This window comes from Myzus persicae, unplaced genomic scaffold, assembly GCF_001856785.1.
Source record: "Myzus persicae strain clone G006 unplaced genomic scaffold, MPER_G0061.0, whole genome shotgun sequence".
Taxonomy (NCBI): domain Eukaryota; kingdom Metazoa; phylum Arthropoda; class Insecta; order Hemiptera; family Aphididae; genus Myzus; species Myzus persicae.
This window is the reverse complement of record NW_019104101.1, coordinates 36,397-58,880: the sequence shown is the minus strand read 5'-3', so window position 1 is coordinate 58,880 and position 22,484 is coordinate 36,397. Positions and strand designations below refer to the sequence as shown.

The 22,484-nt window shown below is 29.2% G+C and overlaps 1 protein-coding gene and 1 pseudogene across 1 annotated transcript; one reads left to right on the top strand and one right to left on the bottom strand.

Moving 5' to 3' along the window:
• Positions 1 to 1,529: 1,529 nt before the first annotated feature.
• On the bottom strand, positions 1,530 to 4,447 carry LOC111038759 (annotated as a pseudogene).
• A 12,841-nt stretch (positions 4,448 to 17,288) lies between these two features.
• Positions 17,289 to 21,546, top strand: LOC111038767. Its single transcript, XM_022321992.1, has 4 exons — positions 17,289 to 17,665; positions 18,451 to 18,669; positions 20,097 to 20,248; positions 21,177 to 21,546. The coding sequence occupies exons 1-4, from the start codon at positions 17,575 to 17,577 to the stop codon at positions 21,399 to 21,401; spliced, it is 687 nt and encodes a 228-aa protein (XP_022177684.1). The 5' UTR covers positions 17,289 to 17,574; the 3' UTR covers positions 21,402 to 21,546.
• The last annotated feature ends 938 nt before the right edge of the window (positions 21,547 to 22,484 follow it).

Sequence of the window (22,484 nt, the reverse complement as noted above, 5' to 3'; positions counted from 1 at the left end):
AATTTGAATTTATTAAATTTGAAATGAAACGTACAATAGATTTTTTTTTTAAACCTTTTAAACTTTGTCTAAAAGAAGACATGAATATTCATGTAGTAAATGAAGATGTAATAAAAGAAAGTCGATAGTATTTAATTAATTTAAATTATTTCGTTTTTAGAACGTATCTATTAATTATTATTGTCTTATTGATTTTTGATCACTCAATTAGGTACCAGTGAATAAAAAAAAAATCAGTGACTAACTAAACCAGATGTTGAGGGTAGGTATATAGTGAACACAATAATTGGAACACTCTTGCATGATTCTCCTGGTGAAATATTTTTCCAAAATTGATGAACTGGAAAAAGCAAATTATAGTACTATATGTCTTGTTAGCTTGGCTTTCACTGTATTTATAACTTTTTCGATGTAGCAGTTAAATAGTGGAGGTGATAACGTATACCCTTGTCAGACTACTTTTTTATATTTGCAGTAATTTCTTCTTTTTCCATGCAAACTGTTTGATTTTGTAGACTGAATAACTCTTAGGTAATGTTATTCAACACCTATTTCTCGTTATGTGAGCAGCATTGTATTCCAATCAACTGTCGGAGGTCTTTTCCAGATCAATGAGGCTAAATATGTAACTCTATTTATATCTATCTGTTTTTAAATTAACATTCGCAGTCTTAAAGTTGCTTTTCGTGTATCTTTTTGCCTTCTAAATCCATATTAATCATGTTTTAAGTACTGTTCTGCTTTTCCTTCTATTCTCCGATTTATTATTTTTGTTAGGATTTTTGACGTATGTGTCAGAAGACTCATTGTTTTAAACTGTTCACAGGAATTTGCTCCATTTTTCTTTGGTTTAAGGCTCTGTAAGACAGAGCGCGTCATTCACCTCGCGTTATTTACGCTACCGCTGACGTTACATACGTCACACAGAAACCAAAGCGTCATGTTAAAATAGGTAGGTTGTGTGTTGATATAGCAGTGTATCAGTGTTGTTAGTACATTTGCAAGGTATAGATGGTACAGTTTACATTAAAGATTAAAAATTTGTACAATAGTTCAGACGAAGAAGAACTATTACTTTTATATACAATAGCTGAAAGTCAACAAAAAAGGAAGCGAATTTGGGTTCATTAAATAGATAAAAAAAGAGAAAATGATCCCAAATACCACCGTTTATGTCATGAACATGAGTCACATGAAGACCATTTTTATTTGTACTTCTAGATGTCCTAAGATAGTTTTGAAGAATTGTACGAACTTATTTTACCAAGGATTAAAAAAAGAATTACAAACTGGATTCATCCAATGACCGCAACAGAAAGACTTGTAATTTATTTGCCTCAGGTATGCAATAAAAATAACTAATTAAAAACAAATTACATTTTTAATCAATTAAATTATTATTTATTATACTTAATATTAGTAACTATTGTAAGTGTTGGTAATGATATTCATTATAAGTATACCCTGTAGAATAGTTTTCTGATGATGACATCACGTTTTGAAAATCTTTTGATTTTGGTTGAAGAAAATCAGTCAGTTGAATAATTGCTCATTGAAGTATGTTTGGAAAGTGTAGTTGAAGGGCCACGTTCGTCTAGTTCTTTTAATTCCATGTCATTGAATAATTTAGCAAGTTCTAGTTTAACATTTATTTTATTCCTCTCTGAAATTCTTTTTAAGGTTCCTGCATAAATGAGAAATAAGTGGTCGACACTAGCATATGTATGTTTCTTTTTATTCTGCAGATAATCAATAACTTTGTCTACGCCAACCGGTTTGATTAGGTTCTTTACGTTTTTGTTTCGATTATTTTCTGTGCTGGTAATGTTGAATCAGTAAGCGTGTTTAATTCTGGTTCATCCGATTCTTCGACGTCTAAAAATGATGTTGATGCCTGTGGAGTAGTTATACGTGGAGGAGAAGTTAATTCTTGTGTCTGTATCTCTAATGGAATTTTAGTTGTAGTATTGGAAATCGTTAGTCTCGGAGCTTAAGTTTTGTTTAAAAATTGTAACTGACTTGCCACGGCCAATTTTGATACTTTTCAGTGACTTGTCCTGTTGTACCTTTTATTTCTTTTTTGTATCGTAAATAGTTGTCTCTTAGGCTTTTCCATTTTTTTTTAGCACTTCGTCTGTTCATAAAACAATATAATTTATAATTATTTAAGATTCTGAATAGAGTGATGAATATATTGATTTTACGATGGTGACATCTAAATTTTAAATTTTTACAATAATAAAAATATGAAAATTTCATTATTTTATTATTTTAAATGATTCGCCATAAAACGGTTTAAGATATATATTAAATAAATAAAATATCATAGACTGACAAATAATCTCAGTTTAGAATCGTTTTTCGTGTATGTTTAATGATATTTATCATTGCATTCAAATTTAATACATCCAATATAGTGACTATATATAGTACTCTATGACCGAGGCTCACTCCACCCCTACTGTACAGCAACTGTGAGTTCCCGATTTTTTTTGATATAAATTTCTCAGTGTCATTTTTTTTTAGGTACTCGCCCTCATGTGGTTCTTATCAATTCGTGTCGGACGTACAACTGTGGGCATAATAGTGAAAGCAGTCGGTACAGAAATTTGGAATGTCTTACAACTCATATATGTGCCTAAACATACGGAAGAAACTTGGAAAAACTCCGAGATCGGTTATAAAGAAATGGAATTTTCCAAATTGTTTTGGCAGCATCGACGACAAACACATATCAATAAAGTGTCCTCCTAATATTGGATCAGATTTCTTTTGTTACAAACAGTTTTTTCTATTGTACTTCTCGCAATTGTGGATCCATTTTATATGCTGCGGCTGTTATCGGTTTCGGGGGCACTACGTTTTATTGAAGTCCCCTAAAAGTATAAAAGGTTTTGGCAGCAGTTGTATGATTTAGTTTTTGCTGTTAGCTACATAAATATTACAGATGCATTGAGGGTTTCTCAGTTCAATAAGGACAGCAATAACTTCAAGGTGGGACTGAATTCGGATTGCTTTGCTTTTATTTAATAGTTAATGCTTATATTATTTAATTGTTATACTAATTAGTATTTATAATATTAATATAGGAGATACCTATTATACTATTAAAAATACTTTTAAAATATATAATTGTTAAATAATGGTAGTTAGTGTCTCAGTGAATCGTTGGTCATATTATAATATTTATTTGATCACATTCTATTATTTTCATCATTATCATTATGATTAATAATAAATAAAAACAAAATTATTATTAAAATATCAACAATTAGAATTATTGGTTATGAAATAAAATTTGTTTTGTATACTCATGCAGTATGTTCAGACCACTAATTGCAAAAGTATACGATTTCGCGAAATGATGAAATCGCAGGGAAATGTAACAATCAACTATTAATTTTAGTAAATGGCTACGGTGGATATCTAACGGATCTTGTTATAGTTATGTGATCTTTTATTTCTCTTGAATTGAATATTATTTTGTCAGAACTCAATAAATCTTCATTACATACTCTAATTATATATGCTGTCACTAAACATGTTTAGAGCAACGGAAGATACGTTTATTAATCTCCCCTTATTTTTTAGCCAAAACAACTTGGAAGAATATTGATGGTTATCATTATCAACTGTTAGAAATGAATCATATGTTTTACAAAGAGATTAATTTTTTGGATCTTTCGTACAATGAAGCCGCTTGTGTACTGTTCGACATCCACCACATTTCTTCTAGCTCAGGCATATGGTAATAATTGTAATCGTGATCAAATTCATCATATAAAATGTGCTTCTCAACATCGATTTCCATCGATTTCAGTGTGAACTGCGGCTGCGTCCGTCCTTTTGCTTGCACTAAACATAAAGTATATTAGAAGTATCAAGTGGAGAGCATTTAGCATACACTGAACCTTGTATTTTATGTCGAACCAACAAACGCTTGTAAGCAGATTTGAATTGCATCAAATTTGGGTTGTTGTTATATCCACCTCTGCTCTCATAGCGCTAAAAAATATCTTAATATGATCTTGGCTAAGTTTATAAGTCGGTAAAAATGACATTCTTTCTTTTTTTAAAACTTAAAATAAATTTATTGTGTTTGTTAGACATATGATGAGACTTTAACGTGAATCCAGGTTTTCTTTGGCTTTTTAATATTAGCTCTCCTTCCAAATTGGTTGGTAATGGTTCAAACTTTAGACAATCGACATACAATTTAAATTGTTCAAGAAATTGTTTAGCTTTAAAAACAGTTTCTTCATTTATGGGTAAAATCATAATCTCCTTTGCACAATTTGTTTCGACAGTTTAATAAATCAAAAACATAATTCATGTATTGACAAAATTCTGCAGTCGGTTTTACATTTTTCATTAAACCTACCTCTTCAAAAAATAATAACTGAGCTCACACTTGAGTTTGTAGTTTAGCTGCCAAACGAACATTCATTTTATTTTATTTTTTAGTTGGTCTGCTGCATGCAATGTTTGCTTAGCTGCATGCTTTACTCTAATGAATTTCATGTAATTCTATAACCATGTTGTCCCATTTAATATATTGGCCATCACCATTATTATTTTTTTGATCTCCTAATATATTTTGCACTAGCTTAAGCATGTGATAACCATCCCATTAATATAGACAGGTATGTTTTGTAGCTTAGAAGTTGGGAAGAAATTAAAAAAGAGCCTAAAATTTTCAGAATAATAATCGAAATTGGATCCCATTATTTTGCACATGGAAATATTTGTTGAAGCTCTATCAAAAGTGATTGAATAACACTTTGCTCCTGTTTCTGCAAACAATTCTAAACATTTTGTTTAGAGGTTTGTCGTTCGGTTCCGGCAAGACTATGTATTATAAAGTATCCTAATGGAATCTTCCAATGTCAATTTATACAAGGCGCTAAAAAAACTAAAGCATTGCTAGCTTCTTCGACTTTATCTGTAATGTTTTCACCGCCAGTCCCTAACTCAACTTCTCCACAAAATGTTCCATTTAAAAATACAACTTAATTCCGAATCGCCATTTCGTCCAAAGCTATATTGCAAATGATGGGATTTGGTGAATGTTCTACTTTTTATTTTACTTTTCCCCTGGATAAGCCACTGGGTGGGTGGTAGGTTAATCAAAAAATTAATTGCCTGATAAAATATTTCATTTTTCCACGCCACTCAATCATGAGCTGTATCACTGAGAAGGTTTTTTTGAATTTAAATGCTTGAAAAGCGCTACTAAAGATGATAATTTTTTTTGCCGTGCTACAGTTTTATTCAGGACTTTAATTTTATTTCTTTGGTACATAATCTGAAGCTGAGCCTCGTTGAAATTTCTTTTAGCTCTCCTAGGGATAGCTAGGTCAGGTGTTTTAATATCATCAACAAACCTTTTACCAGTAGGTGTATCAATGACTAAATAAAAAATAAATAAAATTAATTGGGATGGATGATTAAACCACGCCTTAAATTTTGGAGGATTATAATCAAAATCTGATCCCGATCCCAGTGAAGTGCACGTGGATTATTAACTAGGAGCTCCATCCAATGTGATGGAATGGAAAATTACACCAGCTCCATACAAAAGTTCAATGCACTTAGTCAGAAGATCGGCTTTTTCATTCCCACATAAGCTATGTATCAAAAAATAGCCTAGAGGTACTTTCCAATGACCGTTAACACAAATTGCAAAGCAAACCAAAGCATTTGTTGCTTCTTGTGCATTGTCAAAATCTTCATTGTCTTCCCCAGCATTAGTATCCAAGTACAACTGTCCATATAATGTACTATTTAAATAGGATATTTGGTATCTTATTGATATTTCATAATTACAAATGTTCCATATTATTGGTTGAGGAGATTGTTTCATACGTGATTGGTGATTGAATAGCTACAAAAGCTTCTCTTGTAAATCCTGGGTCACCATCAACTACTGAATACCAAGTTTTGAAAGTAGATGTAGTACATTTTTTAATGGTTTCCTGACAAACATATATGCCTTTGATGAGAAAAACTGTAATGTAAGGGCAAAGCTTCGAATAGATGGTGAATATTTACTATTGTGAAATTTCAATGTATGTATTTAAAGTATCTAATAGACTAAGATGTAGTTTTCTAGAAAAAAAAATAGTACTAACCACTAATTGCTGTAATTATTATGAAATAATAATAAAAAATTAATAAATTCACAAAAAACACTAATAAGAAAACCACAACGTTTATTTAAATGTAAATTATGTAATATTTAAAGGAATTGTTATTTATAAACTGTTACTTGTTGAACTGTTAATACTAAATTCGTAACTTGATTTTGATTTTACTTATCTATTAAACCAAGATGATTAAAATTCATAAAAACAAAAATTGAAATAATATTAGTTGCAGAAATAACATATTTGATAATGAGTTTATGTTAATTTATCATTTCCAATGATTTATATAGTTTACACATAAACAAAAAGTTAGCACTAACCACTGTACTCTGTCTTAATAATATTTTATTGTTATTCCTAAAGTATTCCTTTTGTTTAATTTTATTTGTTGATTTGTTACTTATTATATTTGATGAAGTATATTTATTTATTTTTTATAAATAAAGAATAATTTACTAATTGTTAATTATTACTACAACAGTCTCTTTTTATTTTTTTTAGTATATTGTTAAAAGTTTTCTAATTTTTGTTTGTACTTTGATTTGTTTTATTAAATGTTTACCTTGTAAAAATGATTATTTGTGTTGTTATACAGGATTTCATTGTTTGAACTATAATATACTATTATTATTCATTGAAAATAATTGTTTTCTTATTTTTAAAGAAGTGGTAAAATATTTTACCAACGATCATATAAGGTGTTGAACGCTGACCTAGACGATCATTATTTTACCACCCTGTAAATCAAAAACTCAATGGATAAAAAATTTTTTTTTGCCAATATAGAATACAAACATCAACATTATATGAAAAACAAAATTTGGAAGTGATAGGACTATTAGCACCTTCTGCCCTATAAAGGGTTAAAAAAGAACAATCATTTGGCCCAAAACATTTAGGTCAATGCTGCGCATCTCCCAACAACTACTCGAATTTAGTTAAATCAACATCGTTCTCAACTCTAACTAAAAAATAATGAATTTAAATAAACTATTGTGAGTATGCTTTATGTTCTATTAAAGTTTACTTACAAGGCAGAGTAGGTCTACAGAGACATAGAGTATTACTTTAGTAAATATAATATAAAAGACTTAATTATAATATGCATTAACATAAGTTGGTGGGTATAGTTTTACTATACCTGCAATTGCTCGTATCTACCTATCTATATATTATTGACATTTTTTGTGTACAGTATACCTACATACCAACATATTATTATGCTCTAACTCCTGTTAATATTATCTATTACCACCGCAACACAGCATTAAATAATATTGTAGTAAGTATAACTAGTATAAGTACATTTTAGGTAACGGAGAACCAACTGATCCCGCATACACAATAATCACTTAAAAAAATAAAATTGTTCACAATTTGTGGGCTCAATATAAATCGATATCTTAAATAGTTTTTTTTATACGGTTTTACTTCGCCCAGAAAATTAAATAGCAACGAACCAAAAACCGTTTTACGCATTTTAAAATATAAGGTGTCTAGTACACTGATAAAAACTCAGTGTACTTATATGGTATTGGACAGACATGTATAAAAGGTCACTGTTAAATTATAATAATTGTATTATTAATACTATCAGTTATTTGATAAATATAATATATATAACATTACATTTGCAGACAAAAAAAAAGGTTCCAGAAATAATTAATCAAATTTGCGATCACATTAATTCATTTGCACGCATAGAATCACACTATTTGAGAAATCAAACATCCAGGGAGTTCATTGACGGATCACTAACTATTGCAGAAATGTGGAGATTGTTTGATGCAAAATGTAAAGCTAATAAAGTATCATCTTGTAAATTTTCTACATACTCTTACATCTTCAATACCAGATTTAATATTGGATTTTTTATCCCAAAAAAAGATCAGTGTGGATTATATGAAAAATTTAATAACAGTAATGACAATGAAAAAGTTGAACTAGAACAAAATTTGTTATTGCATAAACAAGAAACTTAATTATCCAGAGTTGAAAAAAATAATGATAAAGGGCTAGCATTAAAAAATAAAAATAGTATCGTAGTAGCATGTTATGACCTTCAAAGTGTTTTAACAACGCCATCAGCCAAAGTATTAAATTTTTATTGTTCAAGAAAATTTGCCACTTACAACTTAACAGTGTACAATATGGGTGAAATTGAAGCCAACTGTTACCTATGGAATGAAGATCAAGCCAAAAGGGGAGCAAATGAAATAAGTACCTGTATTTATAAGTTTTTAATTGAATATTGTACCAACAAACACACTATATTTTACTCAGATAATTGTTGTGGTCAACAAAAAAATAAATTTATGATTAGTCTTTATTTATATGCAGTTACACATTTGAACATACCCTCTATAACTCATAAATATCTCATTGTTGGCCACACTCAGAATGAGGGGGATAATGTTCATTCTGTAATTGAAAAGCAGAAAAGTAGATTACTCAGAGGTGGTTCAATATTTAGTCCTCAGCAATGGACTACAGTTATTCAATCTGCTAAAAAAACAGGTAAACCCTTTAAAGTCAGTGAGTTAATTTACAAAGACTTTCTTGATTTTAAAAAGATGAGTATGAGTATTGGAAACAACTTTAACAAAAATACAAATGGACAAAAAATTACATGGAATGACATCAAAATTATTAAAGTGTCTAAAGATTTACCAGATAGAATTCAGTACAAAACATCCTATGGTCAAAATTATTTTTTGGAAATAATAGTTTCAAGAAAAACAAGAACATCAAAACAAAAAAGTATTGAATTGGAACTAAATCCTTTGTATCAACAGCCACCAGGTATATCTAAAGAAAAAAAAGAGATCTCATTAATTTGTGTGATGCTAAATTCATACCAGATACATACCATTATTTTTTTAAGCAGTTAAACATAACTACAAATACAATGCCTATAACTACTGATGATGAAGATTTTTAAGTTATAAGTTAATTTGTTTATTATTATTAAAATATAATACATTGTTTTAAAAGTATACAATTTTCTGATGTTCATCATGAATATTAATTATTCATGATATTATTATAATTATTATTTTGTGTGTATCTGATTTTTTGGTCATATCTGTGGGGTGCTAAACCATTAGAGTAAAAAAATTATTGTACCATTTCTGTGTATAAAGTTGGAAATCAACATTATTTTACGTAGCCTTACACCATGCTAAACTGACACAAACAAAATGTGGCATAATTGTCAATCAATATCCCAAAACAAGACTACCATATTAGGTCTTATGGCTGATATTGTTTTTTAACCGCAATGTAATACTGCACTATTTCAAAATATGGCAGTATAGTATGATGAAATATAATTGAAAACCGCCATAATGCTAAATTCTACTTATAAAAAAAGATATTAATATTCTAATCTACACCTGTTTAAAGTACAGATAACAATGTTAAATAAAAGGTTTAACTCACTGAAATAAAATAAAAATTACATTCTTGGGTTAAATTTTAAATTTTAATTTGATTTTTCTCAAAACTACAAAAATAAAGAAGAGGCGGTCTGTCTTGCTCCAAGAGTGCGATATATCTGAAGAAATTTTTTTAGAGTTGGGTTCACCAAAAACTAAAATAAGTTTTGTCGAAAACCAATTTTGCTTGAAAATCTCGTTTTTAAGCTAATTGATTTTATTGTAGGGTACTTTACAGGAAAATTAGTTAGTAGATTAAGTCTTTCACTAGTACAACTTCATACAAATCATGTATATTACCGAAACATAGTACCTATGAGACTTACATTTCAATTAATATTGTATAACTGTGACATTCTATTATTTTAATTTGATTTCTGGTTTCCCCTGTTTGCGCTCCAAGTAGGACAAAGAAGGATAAAGTGACTAGATGGGGTATAGTGACCATTCGAGTTTTCTCCGAAGGTCAGAGCTCTATAATCTTAGTACCAACTAACTCTCACCTAACTTCCTCGTATCGATTTTATTCCAATTTTACGAAATCATATATCTAACATCTGGTCTACATACTGGTCTAACCTCCCAGTTGATTTGTCCACCAGATACAAAAGCATCGTCCTAAATGTACTTGTCATACAATTAGGACTATTGTAATGCATAGGTGACACACCCATGGAATCATGATGGTAGTCAAAAGATAGGAATTTGAAACTATAAAATTGTATTTTGTGTAAAAACACAATGAACTATAGTAATTTGATATCCCATCCCCTGAAATATGCACAGTATTCTTATAATCTAATGGCACTACGATGGAATGGTGACGGGACGGACCGGACTCGGCATTTTATCGGTCAGGGTCATATTATATGTCCATGCATTCTCACTAATTAACATATTAACCTATCTTCTGGTTACCGTTTTAATTCCATGGGCGTGTTACATATTCATTACAATGACCGTAAAGATAGATACATTATATTTTACTTTGTTTACATCGGATTCTTCCAAAAAAATAACCAAAATCGTTATATTTTATTTAAATATCCAATTTTGTTGAAAGAACAATAGTTTAACATACTAAAAAGAAGGCTTTAAATTATATTATAATTATAAATACATTATTTTTTAAGAATACAGCACTACAATACCTGCATTATATTACGATATAAATCTACTGAATTTCCAACTCAAGCTGGTGGCGATGGTTGGTCTCGATATAATTATTTTTCTGTCTGTAAACATTTTATTTTAGTAAAATAATGGTTTGATTATTAAATATTTTCTAGTGGAAAAATAAAACTAGTTTACAATACTTATTAACAAAATTCTAAGAAGTTTTTTAAAGCGTCTGTGCGACCAGGAAAAAAAAAGATTTTAACGAAAAACCAGTAACTTTTAAAAGTCTGTAAATTATTTTGTGTTTCAAAATATATTAAATGTTAAATTTTTATAGCTAAGAACTGAAAATTGAAAAAAAGATTTATCATATTATGTAGTTCATACTGTAACCAAAAATTTTTTTTTTATAATTACATATTTACAAATCGAAGCAACATAACATATAATACAACTAAAATTAACAAAAAACAAATTATGAATAAAATGTTACGTCGTTACTGACTTCTAGCCATTAGGACAGAATCCAGTTGGTGTCTAATAATCTAAGGCCGTAGAAATGGCTGGAAAAGAACTAATAATTTAATAGCGGGCGACATTATTGCCGCTCAAACTGCTCTTGCTGTTCTCAGATCTAGATATACCAAACTGTTTCATATAGATTATCATCGGAGTAACTCATCTACCAGCAAGTATTTGATATAAGATATAAGTTATCGATACGCTCATGTATATTCATTTTGCTATGGACAATAACCTTTTCGACAACTGCGTAGTGGGGATTTCCAATTTACCACCTTCTAGTCAGAAAAAATAAATGTATTACCCACTGAACTGAAAATGGTAATTAACTATCACTTCAAGTTTAAACATTCATTGGAAATTAAATTTTTAGTGCTGAAATAGTGTCACTGTTAAACGCCATAGTTTAAAAATTAGAAACAAAAGAAAAAAAAACCAATAAGCACATTAATTGTAACAAAATGTATGAATAATAAATCATAATAATATAATAATTGTATAATAAATATTATAATAAATAAAAATAGTATGAATAATATAATGCCATTGTTAAACGCTATGGCTTATAATTTAGAAAAAAAGAATACAAGACATATGAATAATTATAACAACAACAAAATGTCACAAATACCGCCAAATATCGTAAATTCGTTTGAATATTTAAATTCGATTTCCAGCATAACAAATAAATGTAGTAAATACATCGTACTTGAGAACAAGTCAAATGCCACATGCACACACTAAAGCACCTAGCCGTTTGTCTTTATGTTTAATGCTATAAACCGTTATCAAATTAATTATTCAATTACTTAACTAACTTTTCACGTAATGTGTGCTTACGCCTTCCGTACAACAAACGCATAACTTCTTTCAAGCAGTGCCTGTAAGTAACCAGTGTAGATTATTGAACCCAATATGATTATATTATGTTACTTGATTAGGTACATCAACATCGTATATACATAATAATATAATATGTGATACCACTGACTATAAATAATGTGATACGTTGTTATAATGTATTGTTATCTTTCTCTACTCTTCAATCTATCCAGGTAGTTATTAAATATTTGAAAAAAACATCATATTATTGGTGTAGAAATCCTTCCATCGAATCATAATTATTATTGTAGGTACCTAATACTATTTTTAAATATAAATTGTATTGCAGTTTCATAGTACAGTAGACGCCGCTTATAAGACTCACTTTGGGACCAGCACAAAGTGAGTCTTATAACCGAATGAACCTTTTAGGCGAAGTGGAAAAAAAAAAATTAATTACGTATTTATAAATTTTATTTTATTACATATTTTGCTTTGATTTTATTAATACATACATTAAAATAATTAAACGTTAATACATATTACATATAAAAATTATTTTTGAAAAAAATTTGTAATTTTAGTTTGTTTTTTATTTTCTTCTAATATTCCGAAAATATACTGTTCGTATTCGTATTGTATATTAAAATTATTACCACGGTGATGGACAGCTCTCCTTATCACGTCTAAAGCCACCAGATAATCAGTACACTATAATAACGATAATCGTTGCGATAAATGTGAACTTTTATCTGCGATAAAAATTATTATACGTTATTAGGTACCAACAGAAACTAGAAATAATCAACACGAATATTATTTAATTTTTCAATACCAATTTATTTCTAAATTATAACCAAAAAAGTTTGTTTTCTACTATTTATTTTACGAAATTTGAGTCTTATAACCGAAGTGTTGAGTCTTATAACCGATTTTTTTTAATGTATTTGGACACGTCCGGACCGTTCCAGACGATTTTGAGTCTAATAAGCGACTGAACCTTATATCCGTGAGTCTTATAAGCGGCGTCTACTGTATTGCATGATTTATAATACAGTAGACGCCGCTTATAAGACTCACGGATATAAGGTTCAGTCGCTTATTAGACTCAAAATCGTCTGGAACGGTCCGGACGTGTCCAAATACATTAAAAAAAATCGGTTATAAGACTCAACACTTCGGTTATAAGACTCAAATTTCGTAAAATAAATAGTAGAAAACAAACTTTTTTGGTTATAATTTAGAAATAAATTGGTATTGAAAAATTAAATAATATTCGTGTTGATTATTTCTAGTTTCTGTTGGTACCTAATAACGTATAATAATTTTTATCGCAGATAAAAGTTCACATTTATCGCAACGATTATCGTTATTATAGTGTACTGATTATCTGGTGGCTTTAGACGTGATAAGGAGAGCTGTCCATCACCGTGGTAATAATTTTAATATACAATACGAATACGAACAGTATATTTTCGGAATATTAGAAGAAAATAAAAAACAAACTAAAATTACAAATTTTTTTCAAAAATAATTTTTATATGTAATATGTATTTACGTTTAATTATTTAAATTTAATTTTTTTCAAAAATAATTTTTATATGTAATATTATGTATTAACGTTTAATTATTTTAATGTATGTATTAATAAAATCAAAGCAAAATATGTAATAAAATAAAATTTATAAATACGTAATTAATTTTTTTTTTCCACTTCGCCTATAAGGTTCATTCGGTTATAAGACTCACTTTGTGCTGGTCCCAAAGTGAGTCTTATAAGCGGCGTCTACTGTACAATGTTATTAAAACATATCAGTTTTAAAATATTACAATTTATAAGGTTGAAGTGTAGTGACTAAAATTAAAAGATTTATGTTAAACATGTTATATGCAGCATACATTTTGATTACTTCAATGTGTGACTCGTGAGATGTAAATAAAATTAAAATTGGGATATTGTGTTATCTGTTTTTCTATTGTAGCACAGCTAGTCACAAATACAAAATGTATGCGTATCTATATGAAATTAAAATATATATGTTCTTATTAGGTATTAAGACTAGGTTATTAAGATAGGTATTTAAGACTCATCCCATTATCAAATTGATTATAATACCTAATGTCCTAATATATTATAAATTCATTTTTTTCCGATAAAAAATATTTATTTTGAGATCAGTTATTGCTGAATACACTAGTGTTTGAAAAGAACGTCGTTCACAAACGCAAAACGGACGTTCATATTGAGAGAACGATAAGCGAACGTCACTAATTTTTTTTTAAATTGAACGTGAACGTGAACGACGCTTATATTTTAATGAAATTAAATGATTTTAAGAAAGCTTAATTTATTTGCAATTTAATAAATACTTTTTTTAAATATTTTGATTATATAATTTAATATATTATATTTTTTAATTTTAATTCCTATTATAAACAAATTAAAAATTGTAATGAATGACCTATAGTGAACGAATTAATAATATTAATTAATACGTATTAATGTTTTCAATTGACGTGAATGTGAACGCGTTCATTTAAAAAAAACACAAACTTAAACATGAACGAGTTCCTTTTTTAAGGACCGAAGGTGAACTAATTATTTTTCGTGGTGAACGTTCAGAACACTGGAATACAACGATACGCGACTCTTACGAATGTTTATGAAATAATATATAGGTACCTAATAAATAATTATATTATTAAACCGTATCGTCTTACTATTAATGCATTTTTCGTGTTTCTACTTTCTAAACAGGAATGTGTTATAAATGCGGGCAGGTGGCCAGCCTAAACTGTTCCGGATGTACGTTGTGTTGGAATTCCGACCTTGGGATTCCTAAAGGCATTAGTGGCGGACAGATGGACAGTGGATATGTGACACCGACTTTTGAATTGTATCGTTATTCACGTATTTGTAGTTCAAATTTTGACAAAATTCACCATAATTCAATAACATTGAAAATTGTTACCTATTTGATAAAATTATTTTATCTCTAAAAGTTATAAAATTCTAATATTTTTTAACAAAGGATTGACAATTTAATGAAAAGTTTCTCATAATTAGTTTATTTCAAAACCAAAAAAATCTAGAAAATACATAAGCACCATTTTCTTATAGACATTTTAAGTTCAAATGTAGACAAAATTACTCATATAAGATATTTCAATTAAAATTCAAAAAAAATCAATTCCAAATGTCGTATTACTAATAGAAATATACATTACTTTAATTATACTTAGTAATATGGCTGACATATTACTAGGCGACTGCACTAAGATTTGTTTTTTGTATGCAATTATGAATCATTGAATTCATGTTTAACCCATACATTACAGTGATCTAATCAATGACAAGATTTACATTTCATAAATAAATAAACTTGAAATGTCTACGAGAAAAAAACCTCGTATACGTATTTCTAAGTTTTTTATAAAATAATTAAGTTGAAATAATTTTAATTTTAATTTTTAAGAATTATTTTCGTTTTTATGTAATAAGTTTCCATTCTCTTTGGGTAAACTTAAAAATATTTGATGAAAACAAACTTATTAAATTTGGTTTTTCAAAAATCTGGCTTTACCACTGCGTAAAACTGCATGTTATTCCTTAATGAATTTGTTAGTTTTCTAAATTATTTTTAAAAGTACCAATATTTTTATACTTTTCCTCCCCTCTAGATTACCAACTAGATCCAATTTCCTACTAGAAACCTTCTTCAATGCAGATGATAAGAGAAATTTTTTCTACTACAAATAAAAAATAATAAAAATATATTTAATGTAGGTACACAAAATATATTCATCGGAGAGCTCTGAATCTTTCGTTAGCATTATTTTTACATTATTTCATTATAGATGTTAATAATATACTTAGGTAGCAGTTTACATTTCCATGTTAATAAAAAAAATACGAATTTTTAATAATCAGTTTAACCCATTTTAGTAGCTTCTAATTATGTAGAGAGCTTCTCTTAAATATCTGTTTAAATTTGTCTCACAATACTGATCCGTATAAATATATTTGGTTTTTCTTTATAAAAATATCGGTTAAATATTTTTAATAATTGAACAACATTCAAGGAAATGGACATAATTTTAACCCCATTGTTTGGAGGAAAATGCAATTAACCTTTTGTTATTTTGGAGGCTAATGAACCATCCCGCCTTCAGTTGCTTTGCTTTCAATATTTTTTAACGTTTTATTTATCTTAAATGTACAGTGTTTAAGGTTTAACCACTTGTTGTGTTAGACTTAATAATATGTAAAAACTCACAAAGTTGATCAAAATATCACTATTCGGTTTTGTGTAGTCCAAAAAAAGAGCGTCTAGCGCGTGTTATACACTTATATTACTACTGAGTTTCACAACTACCAGGAGTGCTGTAGATACTAAATATCTCAACATCGTACTAGATCGATCGGTTTGATTTTAGATAAAATATTAAAATGTATTATTAATATTTAAGCCTCTGACACTATAATATTTGTACCAAATACTAACTGTATGTTTGAAACTTACCTGAAAACTAATTATTTAGAAATTATATTTTTACTGGTGCCACATGCTGATGAAACACGATTGCACCCATGCTACCTTTTTGCATGTAAAAAACTCATCAAGTTTACGCCCATTTTACCTTTTCACCATCAAAAAATGGAACTCGATTGCGCTCCGTTCTGCAATTCTAACAGTCAGAGTGGTACACTCAAAGTTGAAATTAAAAGTTTGAGTGACACGCTGATACTAATTCATCTTGAAAATTGCATGTCTTTATGTTATGCTTATGTCTTACATATTGGAAAAGTAGGTTTACGAAAACAATAATGACAAATGTTTATAATACAATGTAAATAGGTACAGCTCGAAACGCGAACTTGAAACTTCAACTTGGAGTTTACCAATCCGATTATATTTTTAAATTGTGTAGATACTGGAAAATTGTTAGAATGACAATATCTATTTTTCATGAAGCTCAATCGTTTTGCGCTTTTTGCATGCAAAAGGTAGGACTAGCTCAATCGGGTTACAGCCACTGTTACAATACAGTATAGTACACTATATTAAATACGAAAGTTTCCGGCATTAAGTGTAGTAAACTCGTAAAGTTAAAGAAAAATGAGGAGAAAAAATATATTGTTATGGGTAGAACCCGATTTAGTATCATTTACCTTTTCTTATTATTGTATTTCTTATGACTCTTGCGCATGCGCGTATCAGTGGCGTGTATTGTTCGATCTCAACGTATGGTGTATTGAGTTTGTGTACCAATATAACATATATGAATAATACCACAATACCTTCCACGCCTAACTGGTGGTGGTAACAATCACCACGGCTGCCGCCGGCACCGCCACCGCCATGGCGTATATACTGGAATGCAGAGCATTTATCGTCAGTCGTGTGTCATCGATCGATACAGTAACAGTCTTGCTCGCGATCGTTTGTGTTTATTCTGTCTGTTTACATCCGGTATTTTTACTTACTGTTCACTTTAGCTAATTGTCTCAAGAGATCCACAACACCATGGAATTTACAACAAAAATATTAATCTTGCTTGCCGTCATTTCCTTCGTTTCAGTCGACTCGATTACACCAGAAGAAGAGGAACGCAATAGTATAATTTTTTTAATTATAATTATTCTAAATATAGTTGGAGTACAACTCAAAAACTGATAACTGTAGAAACTTGAACATTTTTACCAAATGTTAATCTATGACTATGATACAATTTGTATACGATAATATATCGACTCTTTTTTAGCTATTTATAGCCAAGAGACATTTTTAAAGTTTTTAAATTTATTTTTCAATCAATTGATACATAATGTTTTACTTGATTAAAAAACTTTAAAATGTAATACAAAGTTCCACATAAGTTGTTAACCATGTAATTTGAAAACAAAGTTGAGTTTAATTACATAATCAATTGTATGATTCACTCAATGTCATTTTGATGAAATTCATGTAAATAGCAAAAATGTACTTCCCACATTTTATTTTAACAATATTATAAACCTGTGTACCTACAGTTAAATTTAAAAGCCTTGGTGTATGAAAATCTATGTCATTTATAATGATACAGTTTAATCAAAATTATTGTCGTTTTGCAGTAATGATGCATTTGGTATAAGAGTAAAGATATAACACGAACCTACATATTCAAACAATAAGAATAAATTCTCTAATAACTCAGGACTTACAACAGTAGTAAAATTAAAAAATTATTCTTAAAATATTCTAATACTAATTTGGTTCTAATTATTATTTAGTAATAAATAAGAAGGAATTTAGTACTTATTATACATTGCATACAATATAATTTAAAATAAATATTATTTTTAATACTTTAAACAGTATAATAATAATGCATTATTTTATTTGTCTTCCTATGTGTTACAGTCAAGCGTGGTCTCCGTGGCTTATTATGTCCTCCACTCGGAAAAGAGAACAAATTCGAATTAGCGACTTTACAAACTGAGACAAAAATGTACGGATGCGCCTACCTAGGATTCGACAACCTAAGTAGTTCTGATCCACTCTTTCATTTGTGGGTGGAAGATCCAGACTACGTGATAGGCACCTCCGGGAACTTTCACGGAAATTGTCACCACACGTATCGTATGTATCATTAATCATTATTTTTATAACATAAATGTACAATGTGGGGGGGGGAGGGGGAACGTACATTTCCGTCTGTGGTAACAGTGCTATCTCTTGCTAAAACTAGGAGAATATCATACATTATAATAATATTATGGGGGCGGTGAAGTGGCCGAGTCGACCAAAGCGCTGGTTCGAATCTCGGTCACGGGCGGCATCGCTCTTCGGGCAGTCACGGTGCCTGGAGAGAGAGGCCGCCGCCCCCCGCCTGGGCATGACAGAAACCTAGGGGTGCCCACTAAAAATTCTGGAAAACACATACGTGTTCCATAAAATTTAAACCTACAAACAGCTAATGGCCAAATCCACGATCAAATCCAAAAAATAAAAAATAATATTATATAAGTCTATGTATTTCTTGTATCTACTGAATTTTCAGTAGAAAACAGTTAAATATTCTTCCTGAAAAAAAAATAAACTAATAACCTCTTAATGTAATTTCAAGCAGTGCAGATGATTACGTCTATTATGATAGTTTTCAAAAGAACTACTATTAATACGCATATACACAGAATAGTGAATTCACTATATTTCACTGATGTATATTGTATATAAATTACATAAAAAGGAGGGGCATAATTGTTATAATATGTATATAATTAAAAATAATTTATTCTAACAGTCACGATTCAATACATAAGATACTATACAATTTTCAGTAATTTATATATAGGTACACACCAAATTTGGTGACAAATAATTAACACTTTTGAGAGGTCATTATCTACCCCACCGTCCCCACCTCTTCTTGCGAACGCCTATGTCAATTTTGATTACAGATACAGTTGTACAAATCGTTATTTCCTGTTTAATGTTAAACGTTATTATAGTATCTATTGTTGTTTCCTTATTATCTTCCCAGTATAGCATAATCTACGACAATCCTCTCATAATCACTTCCCACTCCCTACCCATCAAATGTTGGCCACCTGTACTAAATGTTTTTAAGAGCCTTATACAAAACATCCAATCATAAAATTTAGCATAATTTATTAAAAGCTGAGAATTATGATTCGGTGTAAATCACGCAGTGTATTGCATCGAGCATAGGGCCTAAGTATATAAATTTAATTATTCTAATCGAAAATAATTACAACCCATACGGGTGTCCCATAGATGATAATTTGTATGTAATCAATGGTTAACCCTCATCAGTCAAAGCATAATATATTTATATATCAAAATAAATAATTACATACATCGTAAAATATTATAATATTTAAAATAAGTATTTAGTTATCTGTATAACTAACAAAAATTAAAAATTATTTTCAACGGGCGCCTAAAATAGCAGGGCCTGTACTCCAGGTCCAATCGTTTATTATTCCCTAACAAAAACATTCATCATACTTATTACATTTTGTTCTGTTATTATGCTCTGCTAGAAATGGACCACTTCATTTTCAAGTGTTTGTCAAAAGATAAACCGACTAATAAAGTCGAAATTCTAAAAGGCTGGCAGTATACATCACTATTGGAATATGCTGCAGATAATAATTCAATAAATGTAATCCCAACAAAATCCTACAGATGTGCCGTGAGTTTACTTTGTTTATATGTTATTTTATATTGTATATTATTGCAGTAGACGAATTTGTATAACAAATTTGATTATTCGACTGGCGGTGAGGAGGGAGGCACGTGGTTGAATATCATTCTTACACACAATCTATATAGGTTTTTCATTGTTACTTGGGTGGTTGGTGGTGGTTTAATACTTATTATTGGTGTACTGAGATCATTATATAAACATTTGTATGTTCAGGGAGTAGTTTATTGTAATAATTAAATACTTAAAATAGATCTAACGCACTAAAATTATAATCATGGCAAAAGGTACCATCACCAGCAAACGCTAACTATACGCACACTAGCTAATTTAACTTATATTTTTGCATACCTAGTCAAATGATTTAGGCCTTAGTGTATACAAGGTATATGCGAAGCGCATTAATCAATATATTATATATAAAAAAATATATTGATTAGGAAATAAGTTATTTCATTTTTCATGTCTCCCTGTTGTATTCTGCACATAAAATTCACCAAATACTATTTATCGGTTGCATGATTCACATATTATCATATATATTTTGTATACTTAATAATGAAGTATAATATATTAATTTAAAAATGTTTGATAATCAATAAACAGCAATCTACAATCCTTGGGCGTTAAAAAAGAAATATTGAACCAAAAAAATCATTAAATTTATTTTATAGTTATCAGTGGTATCACTGATTGTCATTCGTCTATGACGTCTTTACACTAATGTCACGTTTATAGTCGTATATTAATTTTAATCTTAGTGTGAAATCTGCAGGTCTAAAACAAAACTTTATCATCAATTGTGGATTGTGATTGGAGGGTAGATTTAAGTGTACTCATATTGATATATATATATTAGTTATTGTTAATTAATTTTCATTCTTCTATATTATGTATTTTTCTATTCTGCCAACAGTTGTACAAAGTGACGGACAATGACGATATGAAGATTAGAGTAATACGATTGGTGATTAGCAAGCCAGAAATAAGAGATGAATTTCATGTAAGCCTTTGTGAAAATTTTCCGGCTCTTTTGGGACGAAATGATCTTCCAGTACTACCCAAGGGGTTACGATATTGGCCCGACGGGTCTATGTTCCTTCACTTATTAGGAAGAAAGCCGAGCACCCCCAACGAATAAATCCAAAGTTGCACATACTATATATACATACTGTATATCAATTGTAATCAAACTGAAACTGCCATCTCAACTGAAAAATCTCAGAATAGTGCTTAAGATGATTTTTTTCGTGAATTTATAATATCTAATAATAATAGTTAAAACACAGTAGCAAAACAGATAGTGATTTTTTTTTCTAAAACATTTAAATTAAAAATAGTTTTGTATAAAAAATAACAGCAATGTTTTTAATTAGGGTTAATGATTTTTTTAGAGTTTTTAACTATAGTATAATATACAAATATGTGTACCTTACATCAACATAATATGAATATTATTTGATTGAAATTGTTTAAGAAATGTACCTATAGACAAAAACATTTTTGTAAATATTTTAAAGTATGTACCTAATAAAAAGTTAATCATCACATTGCATTTGTATTAGATTTAATTTCTTTAATATTAAATGGTGTCTGAATCAGTTCCGTTCCTAGGGCATGGTCCCTAGGGCAACTTTCACCACAGTTGGACGGGCCTCGCTTTTTTATTATGGGTCAATGAAAAAAGAAATGTATCATTTATATTTATACATTCAATTGTTAAAATTTTTACTTCTTATCTAACTATATTAGTTTGACTTAAAATTAATGTACAGTATTTTAAACAAGTTAATGATTAAAATTCGATTTTCAAAGCTGAAAATTATAAAAAAACTAACTTTGAAGCAATCTGATCTATGAAAAATTCACCAAATTACTATAAAATCTATAGAAAAAGAAATTACTGAACAACTAAAATATGTTGATGATATTATTGAAACATTTGCTGATTTAAAAAGTAGGAATGACGAAGGTTCATTAATAATACGTTTTTATATTGTATTAGGTACTATATTAAATTGTATTGACTAAGTCACGGTTTTTCAATTGACTTTAAGTATCAGTTAGTAGAATTTTACTGTCGGCCCAAGTTAATATAATTGTTTCTGCCGGAGCGCAAACGTAGGTAATTATTGTATAATATCTGTCACGGCGGAACATGGTGTCACGTCACACACACACACACACACACACACACACACACATCATGTAGATAATCAACGCG